Genomic DNA, 20,993 nt, shown 5'->3' with positions numbered 1-20,993 from the left:
CACCAGTCTTGCTTTTTTTTTTTTTTTTAGTCTTTCCTTGTATCTCAAAAATGTGAACTAACAATCCCCCTTATTATCGCTATCATCTTTCTGGCTTGTTTTTGTTACAATGCATATGTAGAGCAGGGCAAACCCCAGTGATATTATTAACTTCTATTATTATGTAAGCACTGCAATGCATGAATACATCATCTCCCAACTTTAAACTGTCTTCAGACTGTGGTGTAAAACAAGCTGTGTCTAGCTGGTGATTTATCAAACTTCCAGCCTTGTGTTTAAACGGCAGCGTTGCTTGTCCTTCCTCTGCGTGTGTGTCAGGCTTTTCTTCACATATTCCAGCTGGTTTGTGACTGATGCAGCCACTTGTCTGAACTTCTCCCAACTCTTTTTTTTTTTTTTTGACTGTGGTAGCAGAGTGGCTCCAGGGATGGCGGCGTCAGTCAGTCCGACATTTATTTCAGGCTGAAATATCTTGAGAAATGTTGGGTAGATTGTCATGAGATTGTTTGCAGGTTTTCATGAACCCCAGAGGATGAATCATACTGACTTTGGGATCCTTTGTTTTGTTTTTTTTTAATCTAGCGCCACCTGCAGGGCAACCTTACTGTCAAACTCACCTATCCAGTGAAATATCTTAGAGATCCCAGATGTTTCTTCTTGTGACAATAAGCAAATATTAGCATGCTACCATGCTAGACCAACATGCTAAGTGGTATTTCATAAGCATTGCATTTTTCATTTCATTTATTTTACACAAATCAGCATAAAATACACTTAAATCAATACAAATATAATAACAGCAAATGGGTGAAAATGGGAATCCCCAATACGCTTCTGAAGCTTGTAAATTAATTGTAAATTTCCGCCACAAAAAATACCCAAAAACCCTAAAAAATATTAACTAAACTGTCTGAAAACATCTATGCCATCAGTCCAAATGTTAATTCAATAACCAGTTCTGAAGAGCTCAGTCCTTTAAACAAGTTTAAACATATTTTAGTCGCGACTGCCACTAAAATTCTCTTTTAAGTTTACGTCTCATACTCTTTAAGAAGCTTTTCTCTGGTCTTGTATGTATGTGAGGAAAGGTGAATTGGAATAAGATCACAGTGTCTGTCGTTTAGCTTAAATACAACATTTTACATAATACAAGCATTGTGAAAGATATTACATTCAGTAAGCTTCAACATTGGAAAAGAGGGTCAGCGGGTCCATGATTTTACGCGTACGACTTTCTCAAGATAACTAGGAAAAATATTACACCGTATAATATTACAGTAATTTATATGAGGCTAAAATAAGGACTGATACAAGGTTTGAGGTGCTTTAAATTGTAGAAAATACCTCAACTTCTTAAAGTTTAAGAATTCATCTTTGTGAAACTCCAGGAATTTGGTGGACTTCACTCTCTCAATAGCATTTAACTTAAAGCAAGAAGAGTTTGCCAGCGTGGCTGTCTTCCTTCCCGACATTGCAACACATGAAATTAATCAATCAGTGCAGTTTCCTGAGCTGTGTCAGACAGATCCTGAGTGTATTTCTTCTTGTGACCGAGTTGGGTTTAAAAATTTGTCCTTATCTTTCATCGAATGCATCTCCATTGCTGTGTGTAGTGCCTCTGATCTTCTCTAAAAGTTGAATCATAAAAGTGCAGTAATTTTGTCCTACATGAGTAGAAGAGCTTCTTCTTTCAGACTGTGCCACTTTGCCATTACAGGCTGTGCAGAACCCCGTGTAGTGAAGTGCAATGATTGTGGATATTGCTTCGGAAAAGTGGGAAAGTATCAGTCACGGTGTGACAGAAACCTCTAAACTCGTAGTCCACTTACTGGCTTTTTCCACAGGTGTCAACAGAATATAGAGAGAATGTGCTTCTGTGATTTAGTTTAACCTCGCTGAAATACAAAACATTAGAAAACACGTAGTTAGTTAGTGCAACGCAGTACAGATCAACAAGCAACAAACGGAACATTTCAATCTTCAAGAAGGTAGAATTTATTACAGCGCTGTTGTATTAGACTGCAATAGTTTTAGCTAGGTGTAATAAACAGAGCTTTATGCTAATTCATGGCTACTTTCATGGCTATTTTTCGACTTTTTCAACAGAACTTCATTCAGTTCCTCTGATTTGTTCTGATTGGTGCCTGTTATACTTCCATTTCCTGCAGGTGCATTGCGAAGGGAGAAAGAAAAGTGGGTGACTCAGAGGATTCAGATCTTAAAAACCTAGCCTCAGTGCTTCTGGACAGTGTTTCATATCCACTCTGACGTAGCACGGACACGCTCTCACATATTATATTCTCAAACGCAGGAATGCCTCTGGTTAATACTTGAAATAAGGCATGAGAAACTTCCTGACAGTCACTGCGGCTGCCACTTCTTGTGACTCATAGTTTAGCGGAGAATGACGGTGACGTGACGTCATCCACAGTCCTCGCCGTCTACCTGTTGCTGCTGTTGCATATTCAAGAGAATGAGACATTTTTTCTCTTTTAAATCATTCCCACTATTACCCCCACTCTCTGCCCCCTCTTCTCTGTTTTTCTCTCTTTTAATTCACTGCAAAAACTCGCAGTTTATGAATATTTAAAGTGGAGCGTTATTCACAAAAAATCTTTATTTAATGCTGCCTGCATTCACATCCTCTTAGAGGACTTTAAAGGCTTCGGTTATGAATCGAGCGGGGGACGTGTAAACTGTTGTTCTTACTGCGAACTTGCATCAACCCCTTCTGCTGTGTGCGTCCATAAAAATCAGTCTTCCTAGCTGTTCCTGCAAATCCCTGTGAGCAGGAGTGGCTCACCTGCACAGACAGAACACATGCTTTATTCAGGTGATGTATCAGTCGTCTGACGCTCCTGGCACAAGTGGATGCAGCTGAGTCATTCGTCTCAGGTAGAAAAGGGGGCCAATCAGATGCTTTGTTGCAGCAGAAAGCAAAAATCCCTAAGAAACATCGCAGTAGCACTGGTTTTCTTTGTAATGTGCAAATCTGCAGCAGGTTTAATCAGGTGCGTCTCTTTTGCTTTCCACCTCTTTTTGCACAAACTACAAAACCAGCAACTCAAAGTGAATCTTTCTGCTAAATGCTTACATGTGGTATTTGCCTTTGGGCTCTTTTCCCTGTCCAAAAATATTTCCATCCACAAATATTAAAACAGTTCTTTTGGCACATCTTGCCATCTTTTATCCCTGAAGGTTTTTTTTTTTTTTTTTATCATGCTCAGAAATGCCTTGTTATGTATTTTATGTAATTCTATTCTTTGTCTCTCTTTTGTGTCTGTGCAGAGAAAGTGTTCGGGGAGTTTCTGAGCTGGGAGCTGGATGAGCCTCTGTCTCACCTGCCTCTAAAGTCCGGCCAGGCTGTGACACTGACTGTAAACATCAAAGTCAAGCTGGACTTCTCTGGTCAGGAGAACCTCCTGCAGGACCTCAATGACGGTGAGTCGACACAGAAATTCACATTTTAACCTCGGTGAAAACCCGAAGCCCGCAGCATCTGTCGACATAAACCTGCTGGGCTTGTTGAACTCAACATACTATGAACTTTTCCCTGTTTACTTCACATGTGTAACACATACAATACCGTAATAATACAGGTTCAGGTTATTATATCATTACCCAGTGTTAGCATAATTAATTAGCATGATCCACTAAAAGGTTTGACCCTCCTTTAAACCATAACCGGTTAAAATGCAAATGTAGAAATAAATATTTTAATCAAATGTATTCACCAGTCTAGAGGAAACGCAGCATCAGCAGGATGTTGTGTTTGCATCGGTTGATACAGAGGGAAGCTGGTGATGGTTTGGGCCAAATGTGGGTTTCAGTCACAATGTTACAGATTGATTGATGCCGTATGCATTTTTTCTTTCCATAAAGTTCTTCTCCTCCATTGTTGAACATCTTTGAGGTTTTAAAGCATCATCTTCGACTCGATTGTGATGGATATTTTTCGCTACGGTGAATCATATCAGAATCGTAGCATCTTTAAACTGCCACGGTGGCGTTATGTCCGCGTTGGACGCAGAAATGAGTGTCGGTGTGCCCCTGCACACGGAGCTCTTTCTGTTACGGGGATTCTGTCTGCCTTATTTAAGATTCAACAGTAATAGGAGAGAGGTCTCAAGGTCTCTACACCTCCGTTTGTCTCCTAGCTTCTGGCTTCCTCGCTTCAACTGTCGGATTTCCTCTCTTGTAATTCTTATTCCTGGTTTTAAAAAAAGAAAGAGGTAGTCTCACCTTCTCCCTGACCTTCGAAGCTCATTCATTGCGTGCCTTCTCCAGTCTTTTCTCATAATTCGTGCTCAGCCTCTTTTCTTTCCTGTCTCGCTCCTGACCTCTCCATCTCCTCCGTCAGACGGTGGAACCTCTTCACCACAGACTCTATGGGCGGGTGAATATTAGCGAGCGATCAATACGGACCCGCGTATGCACCGCAGAGGCTTCGCTTGATGACAGGGAAAGTAAACACATACGACGCCGCATGTTTGTCTCAGCCCCAGCGCCACTCTTCTCATGAGGTCATTTAAGCGATACTGTTTCAGTGTTTTAATTAGCTGAGCAATAATTGGGGGCCCTGAATGAAGGAGATAAAATGTGGCTCCTTCTAAACTGCAGCTCTGAATGCAGTTATTATGGCGACATTATGGGATGCAGTTTTTGCTAAACAACACATTTGATGCTATCTTGCGCTCTAATACATTTACGTAATCGCATTAATAATGTTGTGTTAATATACTGATGAACCTATTTGCATAAAGCCAGTGGTTTTGCTTTGTTTTGAGTCTGTGCCACTGTGCAAGAAGATTACCAATTTCCGCCATCTTTGCTAATTAAACTATGTAATCCTGATTGTTTTAGGCACAACCAGTTCATTAGCCACCACATATGGTTCACATATAAATTTTAATCTCCCACATTGTATAATTAGAGACATATAGAGACTTTTTTTTTTTTTTCTAGGTAACTGAGCAGCTGTCATTTTGTGATGCATGGACCAGTTGGTCATCAGCCTGTGGTGCTCTGGAACAGTTCAGATTTCTACTTGCTGAGAATTAGATTAGAACATCTGCAAAAAGTCATTAATAAGAAGAAGTAATTAGCAGCAATTCATCAAGAATTTACAATAGTCCCGAAAAAATCGAATTAACTGAAACTGTTACGAGATTTTCATTTAGTCTTTATAAAAATGGTTCTGTTTTTCTAGTTTCTAGTTTCTACTGTGGTGAAATCAGAGTATTGATCGTCTCAGGTCATGTTTTAATGCCTAGGAATTGGTGGGGTGATGTACCCTGCTGCTCTGTTGTGGCATTTTCAAAACAACAATATAGTCGTCTTTATGCAAAGCAAAGCAAAGCGTAATATGCAAAAAGCATCGCTCTTAAATGAGCTATTTATACGTTTTTGTATTGCTAAATAGCCAGCGTTAGCATCAACAGCTGTTTACAAGACGTTTTAGAAGAATTCAGCATCAAACTTCATTCCTTTACTCATCAGGAGCTGCCTCCAGCTCTATCACTTCTTTTCTGCTAGCATGCTAAACAGCTAGCCCGGGTCGGGTCGGACTGTCTCGTCACCCCATAAAACAACATTTCTTAACATTTCTTTTTGTGTACAGATTTAAACAAGATATGTCAATGAGATCACTTGCTGTTCCTCTAAACGTTTCCCCTGCTTCTAATCTAATCTAATCTAATTTATTCTAAAATAATCTAATTGCTACTTGACTGAAGCTTCATCTAACTCTTGACGAGAAAGCTAATGTGTGTACTCCCAGAAATGTGAAACTATTTCGTTTTTTTAAAACTAATTTTAACATGACAACTGCAATAAGTACTAACCTCAGATAAGCCCCTGTTGTTTATAACGATTACAGAAACAAATTGAATTTTTACCAAGATATTGAAACACTACACTTGGAGCCTTTCTGGTTTTGGCCCCCCTGTTGTTTCAGGCACATTCGACGTCGTCCTTGGCAGCGCAGGGAAGGTCAGTACAATGATTGTAAACATATGGATGAATGCGAATGAATTTTCTTCACTTTACTATGGTGGAGAAAAAAAAAGTCTGCATATGCACTTTTCTTCTGTCTCTCTGTCACTCCTTCACACCTTCCCCTTATTTTCCGGCTCCACGGCCTGAGGATAGATGATAACTCTGCAGCTTGTGCAGTGTGTGTCAGAATCTGTCTGACATGTATGCTGCTGGTACATTGTGTTAACATCAGCACTTCTCTATTAATACTAACTATTAAATATAACTGTGGCCGTTGATATGACTAAGGTTTGGCTTCCACCGTTTGTCAGGCTCGTACCAGATTCACACCTGTCACGATGCTGAGAGTGATATGCTTTATCATCATTGGCATTTAAACTACATTAATATATGCTGTATTTATTGATCCATCTGTATTTTATATGCACATTGTGATGAAAGTCAATCCATCATCCTTAACTGTGATGTCGCCTGGCAGAGCCGCACTCGACGTCCTCTGCGTCTCGGCCGAGGCAGGAGGCGGCGAATCGCACAAGGCCGCAGAAAACGGTGCGGAGGGAACGTTCACAACAAGCCGAGCCTCATTGATTTATCCCCAGACGAGTTTATCCGTCGCTTTGAGTCCGGCTCGAGACCACGGCGCCATAACTCAGGATCAGATGAGAGTGATGTCATCACTCAGGACTAATGGGCCTTGACTTACAGCGAGCTTTATCGTGTTAAATGGTGTGAGTGTCGTACCTAATTGCAGCGCTGCCGCCCACATTAATGATGTGGTTGTTCTTTGAAGACTGCACCTTGTACCGCAGTAAATGCCTGCGTCTGAAACGGAGTGAAGAGGCACAAGAAACACATTATACCAACTAACAACATGAATTAAAGGGGAACAGAGAGGAGGAGGTATTCAGAAGCTCTGCTGACATTAGTATTAGTAGCGTCTTATTGTTTGTCCTCAGTCGACATCAGTGGGACGATGCACCGCTCTCCTACTTGTGTAGTCTTCAGTTACCTAACGTTCAACTTGCACCAGCAGACCTCCCCCCTAAGAGTCCTTTTTTTAAAGTAATAACCTATGACATGTTCATGTTCGATTTCCATTTTGCTTCTCTCTGTTGTCAAGTGTTACAACAAAGCTGCTGTTCAACGTTTGGCCCTTTTCCTGGAAGCTTTTACATCTGCTGCTCTAAACATCCAGAGTCTCGTTATGTCAGAACAGCTGGGTCTCAAAAACCTCAGTGCTTTTTTTTTTTTTTTCTCGGTTGTGACCAAAGTGAGTCCGGCGAACTCACAGATCATCGCGGATATCTTTCCAGAATTCACTGAGGATCAGAATTGTTGAGATGCTCCTCTTGGCCGCCGGCACCCCGTGCCGTCACTCGGAGACGGACCTCCTTGTTCATCCAGGGCTTGAGTGACAAACATACCCCCACGTCCTGTGAGAAGGTTCTGCTACTGGAGCTTACAGGTTTCACTCATCTTATGACGGGGGAGTGATTGGGTAGTAAGAGCAAGGATAGGTGGTCAAAGAATGTTCTTATTTTCAGCCTCAGCAGTGTTGGTGTAAACATGGTCCAGGTTATTGCTGGATGAAATTTGGGACGGGCAGATCTCAGAATTGAATGGTTGAAGGCCCCGTCTGCATGCATCGTTTTTGCAGCTTGCTAATAACGGTGCTTAGTTCTTTCATGGCTGCAGCGAGGTCACAAACCTGCGGAGAAGTCGGAAGGATTTCTACCTGATATTAAGTTACTTGGTAACAGCAGAGCGATAGGTCTCAGTAACTGCCCATTCATCATGCTTTACCTGCTGGTCAGCACTGGCCTGTTGTAGCTTAGCCTTAGCAGAGCAGTCACAATGCCAGCGCTGGGTACTTTCCGCCAAGATGAGCGGTGCACTTGGTGGCAGTGGCCTTACTACTTCCTGTGGTACTAGATAAAAAAATACTATATGTTCACCATATTTCATATGAATGATATTACGAAACGCCTTGCAGGAGAGACTGTCTGAAAATAGCTTCTCTCTGTGTCCGTCTTCTGTAAAAATGTCAGCTGACATTACACTGGGATATGTCAACAGGAGGCTGTGGCATTTAACTGATCCTTGATCAGTTCAACCACTGAATCCTCTCTGTGGGTGAGGAAGTGGCTTGAGTGAGATCCCAACATCCGTGTGAGTCGACCATGTGTTTAATTTTAAATAAGTACTGAAGTATTGAACTGCATTGCTCTTCTTCTGTGGTTTCTGGCAGTTATCAAACACCTCCGGGTGAATTACCAAAACCCTCTAGAAGGACCTATCATTATTTAGATGTAGTCCGTGAAAATAAAGATTTGAGATCTGGATAAAAGAGTCGCACACGTGTTACTAAATGGAAACTAAAGTGTATTAAAGTGTGGAAGATGCTGAGGCCTGGTTATCCTCCAAGTCAAGAGGAAGAATACATTGGTAGCTGTAAAAAAAAAAAAAATAGAAATGCCAGTACTAGAAAAAATGAATAGCTGTTGTTAAATCGACTCAAGTTAAACGGCATGATGATCCCCACGTGCCGTGCATTTGTTACCGCAGTTAAAACCAAAGCGGCTGTTTGTAGATGAATTCCCTCCGACTTAAATGGAGCGTCCACACCGACTTGGAATGGCTTTCAGTAATGATAGTAATCATTTGTTCAGATATATGTATATTACCTAACAGATTTCTGCTCATCACGTTACCCCCCCCCCCCCCCCCCCCCCCCCCCCCCCGTCAGACAGAGGAGCATAATGATGTTCTTACAGTTGCAGTGTTGCGTGTCAGCTCAGGATAACAGTGTGGTTTTAAATGAGATGCTGTAAGATTGTGTTGTGATATTTTCTTCCTCTTGTTGTTGTTGTTCTTCTTCTTCTTCTTCTCCTTTTTTTCCCCCATTGTCGTTGTTGTGATTTGGATTAATGGTGCGTTTGATGTCCAGTAACAACGTGAAGCTGCAGAATCCGTCGGTTGTTCATCTTTAGTTGTCAAGTGAAGCTCCGGTCAGAGTGAGTTTGGTGTTCGAGTCTCTCCCATTAACAGGATATATTAAAACACTGTAACAGGTCATAACTTCCATATTTATCAGATGTATCTACAGTATCTTCCAGGAAAAAAAAGGCTTGTAAGTGTGAGAGCGATTGAGAACGCAGAGATCAACAGCATCCGATGAACCTTCAGGTCTGCGCCAATAATTTTACTTCTAATTTATTTGAGAAGTGACACTCCCAGTCTCCGCTGAGAAAAACGCTGAATTCAGCTGATCCTCCCCGAGGCAGTTTGACAGAGCAACTAGACAGATACTGATTGGAGGGAGGGGGTAAAGGAGGGGATGATTGTGAGCAGTGCCATTGTTAATCACGCCACCCATTACTCACACGGTCTCTGTGCCACAGGACACGGCAAGTCATGTGTACCGCCTGAGACGCACCGCGTACCGTAATGGAGGGTGGGGGTGCAGGCCATTAAGTGGATAAGAGTTAGCTGTGTGTTGTTGGGAGTCTTTCCTTTTCTTGTTGCTCTGACTCCGTGTCTGTACATATCTAATCTGTTTAACAGTAGGGTGTAGAAAATGAGGCAGTGGCAAGAGGTTAAAGTTCCTTTTCCAGTCATGTTTTATACTAGTGGATCAGACCTGATGCCCCGCCCCCCACCACCACCTGCTGGCTCCAGGTGGACAGGTGAAAGAGCAGAGCAGCAACACGATGGTCAGAGGAGGAAACATCAGAGAGACTCAGAGGAGGAGTCTGTTGAGACCAGAACCAGAGACTAGCAGACGGATCAGAACGGTTATGCCTTTCTTGATTTTTCCCCCTTTTTTTTCTTTTAGAGACGCGCTTTTATTTTTAATCATTTATTAATTCAGTCAGAAATCTCCCTGTTCACTCTCTGATCCTCTCCAGTTCGCTGCTCCTGCCGTTCCCACTGTAAATACAAACTCAACCCTCCTCTTTGTTGTTACCTGTTGTCGTGGTAAATTTAGCATAATCCACAGCTTCACAGCATTAATTCCAGCAGCGCAGCGACACGGTCGTTCCTCACACATCAGTCTTTTTTCTTTTCACAGAAATACTGGGTTCTATTTTTCACCAATCGTGGCTGGGTTTGATTTGTCTGTGAATGTCTGTGTCATGAACCCGAATGCTTGAGCTGCCGCAAAGGCCGGTAATTTCCCCCTCCTCTTAGGGGAAATTGCAGGGCTTCGCATCCCACTGACGTCAGAGAGCGATATGATTCCTTTGACGTCAGAGCGTGGGCTCTGGGCGTCATTTTTTGGGTATTGTCTGAGTGGGTCGAAAAAGCAGCAGCCCCTGTGGTGGAGCCGAACACAGCTGCTGATAGTGCAGCTGCTCCAGTGTCCACGCTGCTTCTCTCAAGGTCATGAATATAAAATCATTCATTTATTCTTCACATGCTTGTAGTTGAGCCACGAGCCGTTTGATCTCGGATTTTTTTTCTTATCATTTTAAAATATTTTAAAAAACGAAGTTCCCTCTAAAGCAACTACTGTACTGTAAGTGTGAAACAAGTGTGATATACAAGACAAAGCCTGTGTATATTCTCATTTGTCCAGGTCATAGTATCCTAAAGGAGTTTTTTAAATTTAAATCGCATCTGACCAGGCTAGGACTGGACCAGTCCTAGCCTGGTCAGATGCGTACACGAACTGATGAAGCCTCTTGGATGAGAGGTGAAACGTCTTCCCAGACAAATAACCTAGTCCAGTTGTTTTCGATTTAAAAAACTCCTTTAGGATACAAGACAAAGTGACCACAGTACGTTGAGATAAAGTACACTGATATAAATAGTATATTGTATTTATTTTGATGCATATACTGCATTTGTGTTTATATCAGTGAGGGTAGACAGAGTATAACACACACCCTCAGTATAATATAATATAATATAATATAATTCAACAGCAGCAGCCTCCAAAGTGACCATGAAGGTGAATCAGCACCTCTGTGAACATTATAACAGGTACATTACACTACAGAGCTACAGTGCATCAGCTTTGGCTTTGGCTGACTGCTCTCCACATCCTCCTTAATTACTGTTGCGTTCTCACACAGCACATGTGCAGTTTTAAGTGACAATAATGAATGTTTTTATCACTCAAATGAATTTTTTTTTTAAAAAAACAACTGGTCCTTGGTTTTACACATAAGCTCATTTCTTGCCAGTGATTTTTGATTTTCAGCTGAAATCATTGCTGTTGTTGTTAGCTTTAGCTAGCTGGCTAACTAGCTAGCATAAGCTAATGTTATCGGAATTCAACATTCCCTGTAAATTAATCGAATAACTGATTGCAGCCCTTGTTTCCTGCTGGTTTGTGGCTCCAGTTTGAACCTTTAGCATCCAACGCTCCCCAAACCCTTCACACAGTTTTAGAGAAATATAAAGCTTGGCAGGCCGTCCGTGCCCAGTCATGGTTGCTAAGCGACTGCTGGACAATCGTTATTCATGGGCGGAGTCTAGCAAATGGTCACTTGTATGTAGATTATGGAAAAAAGAAAACAATTTAACACATTTGAACAGTATGAGAATAAAAACTATTAGCACTGTACTCTTGCAATTCACAATATTTTGCAGTTTTTTTATTTATTATAAATATTATAAATTGACGATGTCGTTTTTCAGTGACATTCAGCAGTTATACAAAAAGAGAAGCTGGAAATATGTTAAAAAAAGCTCCAGTTCAGAGTCTATTAAAAGAAATGTTGTGTTTTGAGTTAAGGGGCGTGATCTCACATTAAAGAATTAGCTTATTAGCTGCGCAACACGCCTGGGCCTGTTTACCTGTTTCATGGAGATCATTAAGTAATTGTGAGGAACATGGTTCTTCTGGGAAATGTTGGAAATCACCAACTAAACACGAGCTAGATGAAGCAAAGTGAGTACATTAAAAATGTAATTAAAACAATTAATCACAAAATATCTCTTGTACAACGCTGTAATGCATCACAGACTGTTGATACATCGCAGTGCAAGACCGTTTGCTGTGATGCTCTGCCAGCCGCTGTTTAATGATAGCCATGTCTCTGTACTTTGTTGTTTTGTTTTGTTTTTGCTGACTGTGTGATGCCACAATGTCTTTTCAGATGGGATCAGTGTGACAGGCCTGCCAATCTCCAGTCCACTGCGCCAAGTCCTCAAACCCAGGCCCGAGAACAAGCCTGTCAGCAGTGAGTCTGGCAAAGCGGAGTACAGCCACATTAAGGTGAGCAACAAAAGCTTCTGCAAAATACATTAAACCCCCCCCCCCAAAAAAAAAAAAAAACAATCCCTATTGTTTTTGCTCAGTCCTGGATCAAGATGCAAGCAGGTTTTTTTTTTTTTTTTTACCTTTTGTTTGTGTTTCCTGGCTTGTAGCATAGCTTCAGGGAAAATGCATTTTCAACCTGGTGCAGTCTCACTGCACCTTTTCAGCAGATAATGAAGATCTCAGGTTGAGATATTTGACCCTCTCACTCCGCCTCTGTATCTCTCCCTCTCTCTCTCCGCATCAAGAATGTGTACAGTGTGTCCAAGTGTGAAAATATAGCATTACTTACCACCAAACTACAGCTTTTAGTAACGCTTATGGAGAGAACGCTGGTTTGATTTGACTGTCCTTGGAAATAAGAGGAAAATGTTTACAGGGTTTTTGTGAGAAACTGCAAAGACTACAAAGGGGAAAAAATAAATCGTTTGACAAGCAAGGAAAAGAGGCGAGATGGAGACAGGCAGAATGAGAACGCGTGAGATTGAGCCAACCAGCGGGGGAGAAGGTTTTTTCGAGGACTTGTGGATGACTGAGGGTTAGAAAGGGGCGGGGCTGACCGAGCCTACCTGCTGAGGGTCATCTGTAGCACAACAGCCGCACCACCCTGCGAAGCGTGGTGGCTGCATTGTCTTACCTTTTTAGAAACCAGAGCAACATCTTCCTCTTTCTCTGTGCTAATCATCAGGAGAGAAAACAACATCGATGTCTGATGTTCAGATGTGTCGACTTCTCTGACTTTCTTTAGAAAACTTCGACAGGATGACGAGCAGTGATGGAGGAAGCACAGGAGGATGTTTCCTGTTGATGCTCAGAAAACCGCTTCGTCAGTGACAACTTTGTCTAGAAAATGAATCAGACTGATTAAAACTTACAGAAATAATAACGTGATAGTTCTTTAGGACTGTGGCCATATGTCAGACGCCTCCTCGTTACCGTAAGAACCAAAACAACTAAAAGTCCACTTGCTATCAAAATATACAAAATAACATGTACAATTTTACATAATATAATCACATAATAAAATATAATATGTGTTTAAACCCTACCTCCAAATAAAACAACAACAAAAGAAAATCTAAACTGAATTAATTTGAATTATAGTGTAACTTTGGTAACTCTTTATTTGCACAGTCCGCCTACAGAGGGTTTACTGAGTATTTGTAACATTTCAAAAGGTTATTAATTGAGATTCAACAATTCTACTGTTTAGCTAACCCCTCACCCTAACCCTAACCCGAGCCATTAAATGGTTTAAAGTGCAACCGTAACTTTTCACGGGTGTAAAAAAAGTTATGCTTAGGTTTAAAAGTTTTAACAGTGGGAAAAGGAAAGTGAGACTTAAATGGGGCCTTGGCCATAAAAACTGGGGGTTGAATATGTAATGAGAGCAAATCCAATTGTTTTGAAGTGTCTAAAAAAAAAGTCTGAAAACTCTTTTGATCTTTTGGCTCTTTCAAGTCATTCTGTTCTGTGAAGTCGTGCGAGCTGCATGTTGCATTATGATGTAAAATATGACGTGTGGAACATCAGCAGTTTAGTTGTTTATTATAATACAACAGTTGGTTCTGAACAAGTAATTTGATTGGACGAGAGGCGTTTTCTTTGAGTGCTGGGACTATTTAACCGCGGCCTCATGACCTGTGACCGAATCACAGCCGTGCTCGTATTCAGCACAACATCGCTCCCTTTGGTGCAATATTGTTTAAATGTAGTTGAAGTGAGTGAAGAACAACTGGGAAGAAACTCTGAGGTAAAAGGAGCCTCTTTTTTTTATATATAATATCTGAGCAGATTTATAAGCGTGTATCCTTGATGGACATCAGATATTCTGAAAGTATCAGTGTATATGAGGTAATTTATTAATTTACAATTCCTACTGTACGCACTACAAATCCTCCGTATGCAGCACAGCACCACGTGAAATGCACCGTTAATTTCCCATTGGATTTAATGCATAGCCTGTTGTTTATCCAGTAACTATGAAGGGAGGCGGAGAAGAAACCGTCCTTTGTAAAAGGTACGCCGGGCATTTTAATCAGTGGAATGGCTTATTAGAGATAGAGTTTGACTGACGGCTCCCGAGTTTCATCACAGAACGTGGCGTTTGGACCCGTGGTTAAAGTAAAGCCAGTTACATAAGCGCTCTTGTCTTGCTAGAAGTCAGTGTTCAAGCAGGCTTTAAGGACGTGAGCTCTTTCTCCTTTCACTTTGTAGACGTTGTGTTGGACATAAAGTAGACCCCGGGGTGATTCATTTCACTGTGTGCTTAACAGAAAGCCTGTGCACTGATCTTTGCCTGTGCGCTATAGCGAATTCATTCTTTCCAGCTGCATGACTCACCGTCGGTGTGTTGCCGTATTGTTTTCAGCAGTTTAACTGAAACTCACAGCGCCCAGGCGAGCATGTGACGCACACGTTGACGCCGCGCCGTTCAGCATAAATACAAAGAAAGTCGTGCAATACATTAAAGTAGCTGTTGTTGGTCGATTGAGAACAAAACTGAGATTTATTGTGCAAAGCAAGAATTCCAAAAGCTTCGGGCATGTAACGCAATCTATGTGTTTTACATAATCGTCCTAAATTGACATCCTTGTGTAGCGATGTGGTTGTTCCCGGAAGGCTTCATGGACAGTGGCCCTTTCTTCCTTTATTCCTTTAATTATATGACTCGTCTCCTCTCTTTCCGTGTTGGTAGCCGGACCAGCAGCAGCAGCAGCAGCAGCAGCAGCAGCAGCAGCAGCAGCAGTAGTAAAGCCAGTGAAGAATAAAAAAGTTTGTCACAATACAAAAGCTTCATCCTCAGACAGCGTTCTGACCTTCCTGATTCAATTTTTAACAGGAAGTGCTGATATGTTGAGCTCTGTCTCTGCATATGTTAGAGTACTTTTTGAACAGACGTGCTGCTGTGTTATGTGGATCTTGATTTGTCTGTGTGTGTGTGTGTGTGTGTGTGTGTGTGTGTGTGTGTGTGTGTGTGTGTGTGTGTGTGTGTGTGTGCGCATGTGCATGATGGAATGAGAGAGAATTTGTATTAGCTGCTAATAAACTGTTTTTGGCCGGGAGGATGGATAGACAGATGCACAGGAAATTGAAAACCTTCAAGCCAAAACCGGCTGGCAGTACAGCTGGGTGTTTCCTGCATGTCTAAATCTTAGGTGGGCCAATTAAGTGTGAATTTGCCTATTTTTGACCAACAAAACCAAATTAGAGCAATTCTTACTGCTCAGTTTTTCTTTTGAGTTCCTGCCTATGTTTTCTCCATACATACTTTCTTTGTTTCTTGTTTTGTGTTTGTGATCTGTGAGTATCTATGTGCTATCCTGGCAGGGGCACTTCTTGGCATGTATACTTGAGCTCGCAGACTATGAGTAGGTGCAATCCATCATGACTGATCTGTAATCAGCACAGGAGGAGTCAACATGTTTATCTCGCTGACCTCTCATCGCTCAATCTTAGCACCCGTTTTTCAATCCTCCCACCAAATTGCGAATGCCTGTGGGCTTGAAAAATGTGTATTCTGTCAGGGTGGGATGGATCCACCGCAGGTGAAGGAGGTCTGGCTGCTCAGACGTGTTGGTTTTACCGATTATTTACACATTTTCAATGACTCATCCCCCCCTAGGAGAGTGAGGGCACTTCCACAACTTGGTTTCTTTGACACCGCCAATTACTCCTCTCACCTCATCACTGCAGCCGTATGTCTCATTCCACCTGCCCGTCCTCAGTGGGAGCACATCATCTCCTCGCACTCTCTTCTGATTTGATTGTGTCTGCAAGGAGTGCCGTGTCTTTACCGCATCTATAGTTCTTCTGTGATAGTCGTCGGGGGAGAGTGTGTGTGCATGTCCCTGAAGCAGCAGCAGCAACTGCAGAGATGAGTTTTATGAGGATTTGGACCCCCCAACTTCCATCTGCTGAAGGATTTATGTGATGGGTAACTTGAGTGACAGACCGGGAGTAAGAGAAAAGACGGGGATACAGTAATCCCACCTTTGTGATTACCCATGAGTCACTGTAAAGCTGGCCAGTGTGCAGTCCTGCTCATTCACTTAGCCTTCCTTGTGAACCTATCTCCGCCGGACAGATGTCATCGAGGGCATTTCAAGTGAAGCTATGATACTGAAATCGGCAGACCCCCCCTCAGACACACCCAGCCATTATCTTCAAAACACCAAATGCACAGAGGTGCTACTAAGCTGCATCCAGTGCAATTTTACTCTCCTGTTGGTAATGCCATGTTATTGCAATGCAGGGATTAGTGTGCTGTTAGAACGTGGATGGATATACTCATCTTTGTGCAAACAGTCCCAGAGAGAGAGGAGGCTGTTACTGTGCTTCCGCCTGCCAGCATCAGGGGTCTCGCAGGGCACCATTCTCGATATGAGGTGCACCTCTTAACTTGGTCAAATATAAGATGAAATAGTCCCATCTCAGGTGGTCATGAGTAAGATATGACTGCACTGGATGCTGCAGTACTATCTCTTAACAGTGTCTCTAAAAGTGAGTTCCTTCAGGCTCTAGTCTGTCCCTGAAATCTGAAGAAAAAGGTGCTTTTACTAGACATTTGAACTGATAATTCATAATTATCAATGACTGAAGTCACATTGACATCATCATACTGTGTTTTTACAAAATTCTACGGTGAATATTAATAATTCATAGCGAACTGTAATTATAAACCAGCAAAATGAAAGTGTTCTGGTTTTTGTCGTAAACGTAAAGTTTTGTCAGTTTGATGTTCTTCTGTGTAATTTCCCAGAGCATAAAATCATCAGCCGATTAATCAATTTGTTGATCGACTGAAATTTCATTTCACAAATACTTTGGATTATCAATCAAAAGTCATTTATCAAGTAAAAATTGTCTGGTTTCAGTTTAACAAATTTAAAGATCTGAAAACAAATTTATAACTGCAAATTGAATATATTTAAACTTCTGACTGATGGTCAGTCAAAGCCGCCATTTTGAAGTTGTCAACTTTGGTTTCTGGGAAATTGTGATTGTGGGCAATATTTTTTTTTTTTTAATTATAGTTCGGTGATAACGTTTGTCTCAATTTGATGTGACTGATTCTTTGTTGTGTTTTGTGTCGGACAACACAACTCAAAGTTGCTGAGTCATAATTTGAACAAGGTTTTTTTTTATATTTGTTTTTAGATAGCTGTTAAAAAAAACATCAAACCACTGTACATGTGCCAAGATTATTAACCTTCAACCCGCCAGCGAAGACAAAAATTGGATCACACTTAGCAAAAGTTACGATGTAAGCATTTTCAGCGATGAAGAGTGCGTCTGCGGTTTTGTGCAGCGAGAAAGAACCAGGCCTCCAGACAAGACAAGCTGCCACACACACACACACTCACACACACACACACACACACACACACACACACACAATGTCCGGGGGTGGGGGGGGGACTGTAGTTGAGGGGGTTGTTGGGGTGGGCAGAGCTTCTTCGGGGCTAATCAAATCCAGTGGAGACAGAGGCAGAGTCGGCTCCCTGCCTGCCAGCCAGCCAGCGAGCTATTTTTAGAAGCCCAGCCCCGCCGATGGCAGTTCAGCTCTCCTCGCAGACACAGATCCCAGCTCGTGATACAGATATTTATAACTGCCACAGCTGTCTGCTCAAGTGTGAAACTCCAGCTGAACAACCAAATGATTTTCTTTTTCTGAGCTCAGGATTAAAACCGTTCCTTCTTCCCCCCCCCCCCCCCCCAGTTTGGCTTTTGGTTCACCACCGACTTTATGTTCAGTTGTGACTCCGAGAGAATGAGCATCGCCGACGAAGGCTTTATTGATTTATTGACTGAGCTGCTGATACGGTGCCTATAGAGGCTGGGGTTAGGTTATGAAGACTTGCAGTTTTGACTCCGTAGATCACATGGTTTTACAAGGATGTCACGTTTGTACCTAACCGAACGCTAGGAGTGATTTTGATTTTGATCATAATCAAACCTGGCTGTTTCGTGACCCTTTTCTAAATGACATCAGCATAATCCGAGTCTCTGGTTGCGTGTCTCTGCACCACCGCAGGCCCATCTCATCTGCACCGACAGAGTTACTTCAGCAGTTCAGGTTTGGACCCCCATCTGTTTTTTCTTTTGGACATTTTCCACTGGATGTGGCTTCTCCATCCGATTTCCACCAACATCATTATACAGTTCATACATGCAGTGTATACAATTGACATTTCAGGAGCGTGTATCTATGTTCCCACAACCTCCGCTTGCCTTGGAGCTCCATCCCATCATGGACAGTTCATATTCTTATATTTTTAAATGAGCTGTTTATTGAGGTGTGTGTGTGTGTGTGTGTGTGTGTGTGTGTGTGTGTGTGTGTGTGTGTGTGTGTGTGTGTGTGTGTTAAATAGATAATAAATAGATCTTTGTTGTTTTTCTCTTGTGGGGTTGCAGTATGGAAATAACTCACTTCCATTTCAGCTTCATCCCTTATGAAGATAAAAATCTTTTACACTTTAAAACATATCTTTGGGAGGTTGAGAAAAAGTTGATTCTTGTACATTAATACCATTGTTGTTTCTATGTTAATGAATGATAATGTTAATGTCTGCCAGGAGTGTAGAGGACGAGACATCTGCATCACTCTCAGCAAAAACAAGCATCTGGACGTTTTTTTGATTATATATTATATATTACATTGGTTATAGTGCGCATATCAATTTCATTTTTTCCTTTTATTTGATGATTTAATGCACGATAACACTCGCATATAATGATCATTATTCTCTTTGCGTTCTTAAAATAATATATTTTAATGTGAGAGAGAAAAACAAAAAGAAAAAGTACTGAATTAGAAAATATATATAATTTGATTAACGAAAAGAGTTTAGTACTAGAGGAAGCACGTATGAAGTGATAAAGTTTTGAGAAGTAACAGTTATAATCAATTTAGTGTGAACTTGATGGCTTAAGTGATTATTTAATATAGTTGGTTAATACTTCAGGTTTTTCTTCTTTTGTTCTTTCCCCACAAATAGATTTTCTGTTGGTTTTAATGCTCTGTGATATATAAAACATAACATAGTTAAGCTGCAGCATCTTTATTGAATGGAGAATCAATGTTGAATGGAGCATTGATCTTCAATCAGATCACGACCCCGAGGATCAGATCTGACACGGATATTGTATCTTCCCAAAGACGTCCCCTAAAATGTGATATTTTCAAACAGTTTTATGAGTCATCTCTTAAAACGCAGCTGCTTACTGAGCGTGAAAGTCATTTTAACTATGTTTATATACAGTGTGTTTACATATATTTGTTTTTTTTATGTGTGAGTGAACTCCAGCATGTTTGAGTGTCTAATTACATAGCACCCAATTAGTCTTTTATTTCCACCATAGATCAGACATAGTGCAAAAATATGGATCAACCCCTTCTTGGTTGGACCTTGCGTTGTGGGCGTTGCTTATTAGGTCTGCTATTGATGCTAAAGCTCACTTTGGCTGTAAACAAGTCAATAGTGTTTTATTGGTGTTTATTCAGCTTTAACCCGAGAGAGAGAGAGAGAGACAGAGAGAGAGAGAGATGGAGGGGAGAGAGACAGAGAGAGAGAGAGAGATGTGGAAAAGAAAAAAGCAATAATTTCATTCAGTCTATGAGACGACTTCAAGTATGCCCGAAACATCTTGCTGTTGTCTGTTGTATATGATGGTGCGAGCGCTCGGAGAAGCGTGGAGCGCTCTTCACTGCAACAGACAAAATAATCCATTGAGCAGAAAACACTTGACAGGCCCTTTGTGAACGGACCTGTGAAGCCGAAGACTCCTAGAGAAAGTGCAGAACCAGCTGCTGAATGAGAGAGTGAAACTGGTCCATTTCATTATTGAAGGGTTGAATGAAAAAGCTCCACTGTTTGCTCCAGGAACTGACATCACATCCTACACCCCCGTGCTCGCTGAGGCACAACTGTCTCGACACGCCGAGAGCAAGATAAAAACAGACATGAAATTTCTAAAACCTTACAATCGTGAACCAGCAGCACCAGGAGAACAGAAGGACTTTCCCGTAGGCAAAAGAAAGGTAATACCACACAGGAGGACGGGTGAAGAACCTGTCAGACAGGAAACTTACCCAAACAGAGAAAGAGGTCGTAGCCAAACGATTAAGTTTGCCCATCACACCGAGGTATTTACCAATAGGTGACCTCATCACGGCAGCAGAATCAACCATCAGAAAAAACAACATCAGGAAAACGGAAGCATAACACCTCTAGGTTGAAAGTAGGTCCTTTCCAATGCGAAGGCACCAGCCCTTTCAACCCCAGGGTCCAACCATCAGTGACACTAATACATATGAGGCACTGAGGCGAGACCTCACCAGCGGCTACAAGAAAAAAGGGCAATAAGATATTTTGCAAAAGTCTCTCTCCTCGTCCTGGAGAAGCTATCCCATGCACGAATGGGTTCGAATGGTGGCCAACCTCTACATGGAGGAAGTAGAAAGCACGGCCACCCACCACTCAATGGACCATAAGCAAACCTTTATATATTGATACTCCAGAAACGTATCCAGACCTTACTTAAATGAATGTATAGCTCTCTCCCAAAAGTTTCCCAGCCTCACCGGGGTCACCTCAGTGCAGCTCCCTATCACCGAGCTGCTTCTCTTCTGTGCCACTGGAAACATCCTCCTTTTGGGGATTTTGACAGCCAGCTCCCTCTGTGAAAGATTTGGCCTTATTTAACATAACTGTCTCCACGGGGG

The 20,993-nt window shown here is 41.8% G+C and overlaps 1 protein-coding gene across 3 annotated transcripts in view; it reads left to right on the top strand.

The window, feature by feature from the left end:
• The window catches only part of trappc9 (trafficking protein particle complex subunit 9), a 194,033-nt gene that overhangs the window by 52,053 nt on the left and 120,987 nt on the right, over window positions 1-20,993 (top strand). For all 3 annotated transcript variants that reach the window (XM_023405612.2, XM_023405610.2, XM_023405611.2), the window contains 2 exons: window positions 3,289-3,441; window positions 12,105-12,223. In XM_023405612.2, the coding sequence (XP_023261380.1) occupies window positions 3,289-3,441; window positions 12,105-12,223 (272 nt within the window). The remainder of the gene's footprint in view (window positions 1-3,288; window positions 3,442-12,104; window positions 12,224-20,993) is intronic.

The sequence above is a fragment of the Seriola lalandi genome, unplaced genomic scaffold (genome assembly GCF_002814215.2).
Source record: "Seriola lalandi dorsalis isolate HSWRI2012SDOR001 ecotype SW California unplaced genomic scaffold, Sedor1 jcf7180002054280, whole genome shotgun sequence".
In the NCBI taxonomy this organism is placed as follows: Eukaryota; Metazoa; Chordata; class Actinopteri; order Carangiformes; family Carangidae; genus Seriola; species Seriola lalandi.
The sequence above is the reverse complement of the archived record's forward strand: the minus strand, read 5'-3'. Positions and strand labels throughout refer to the sequence as shown.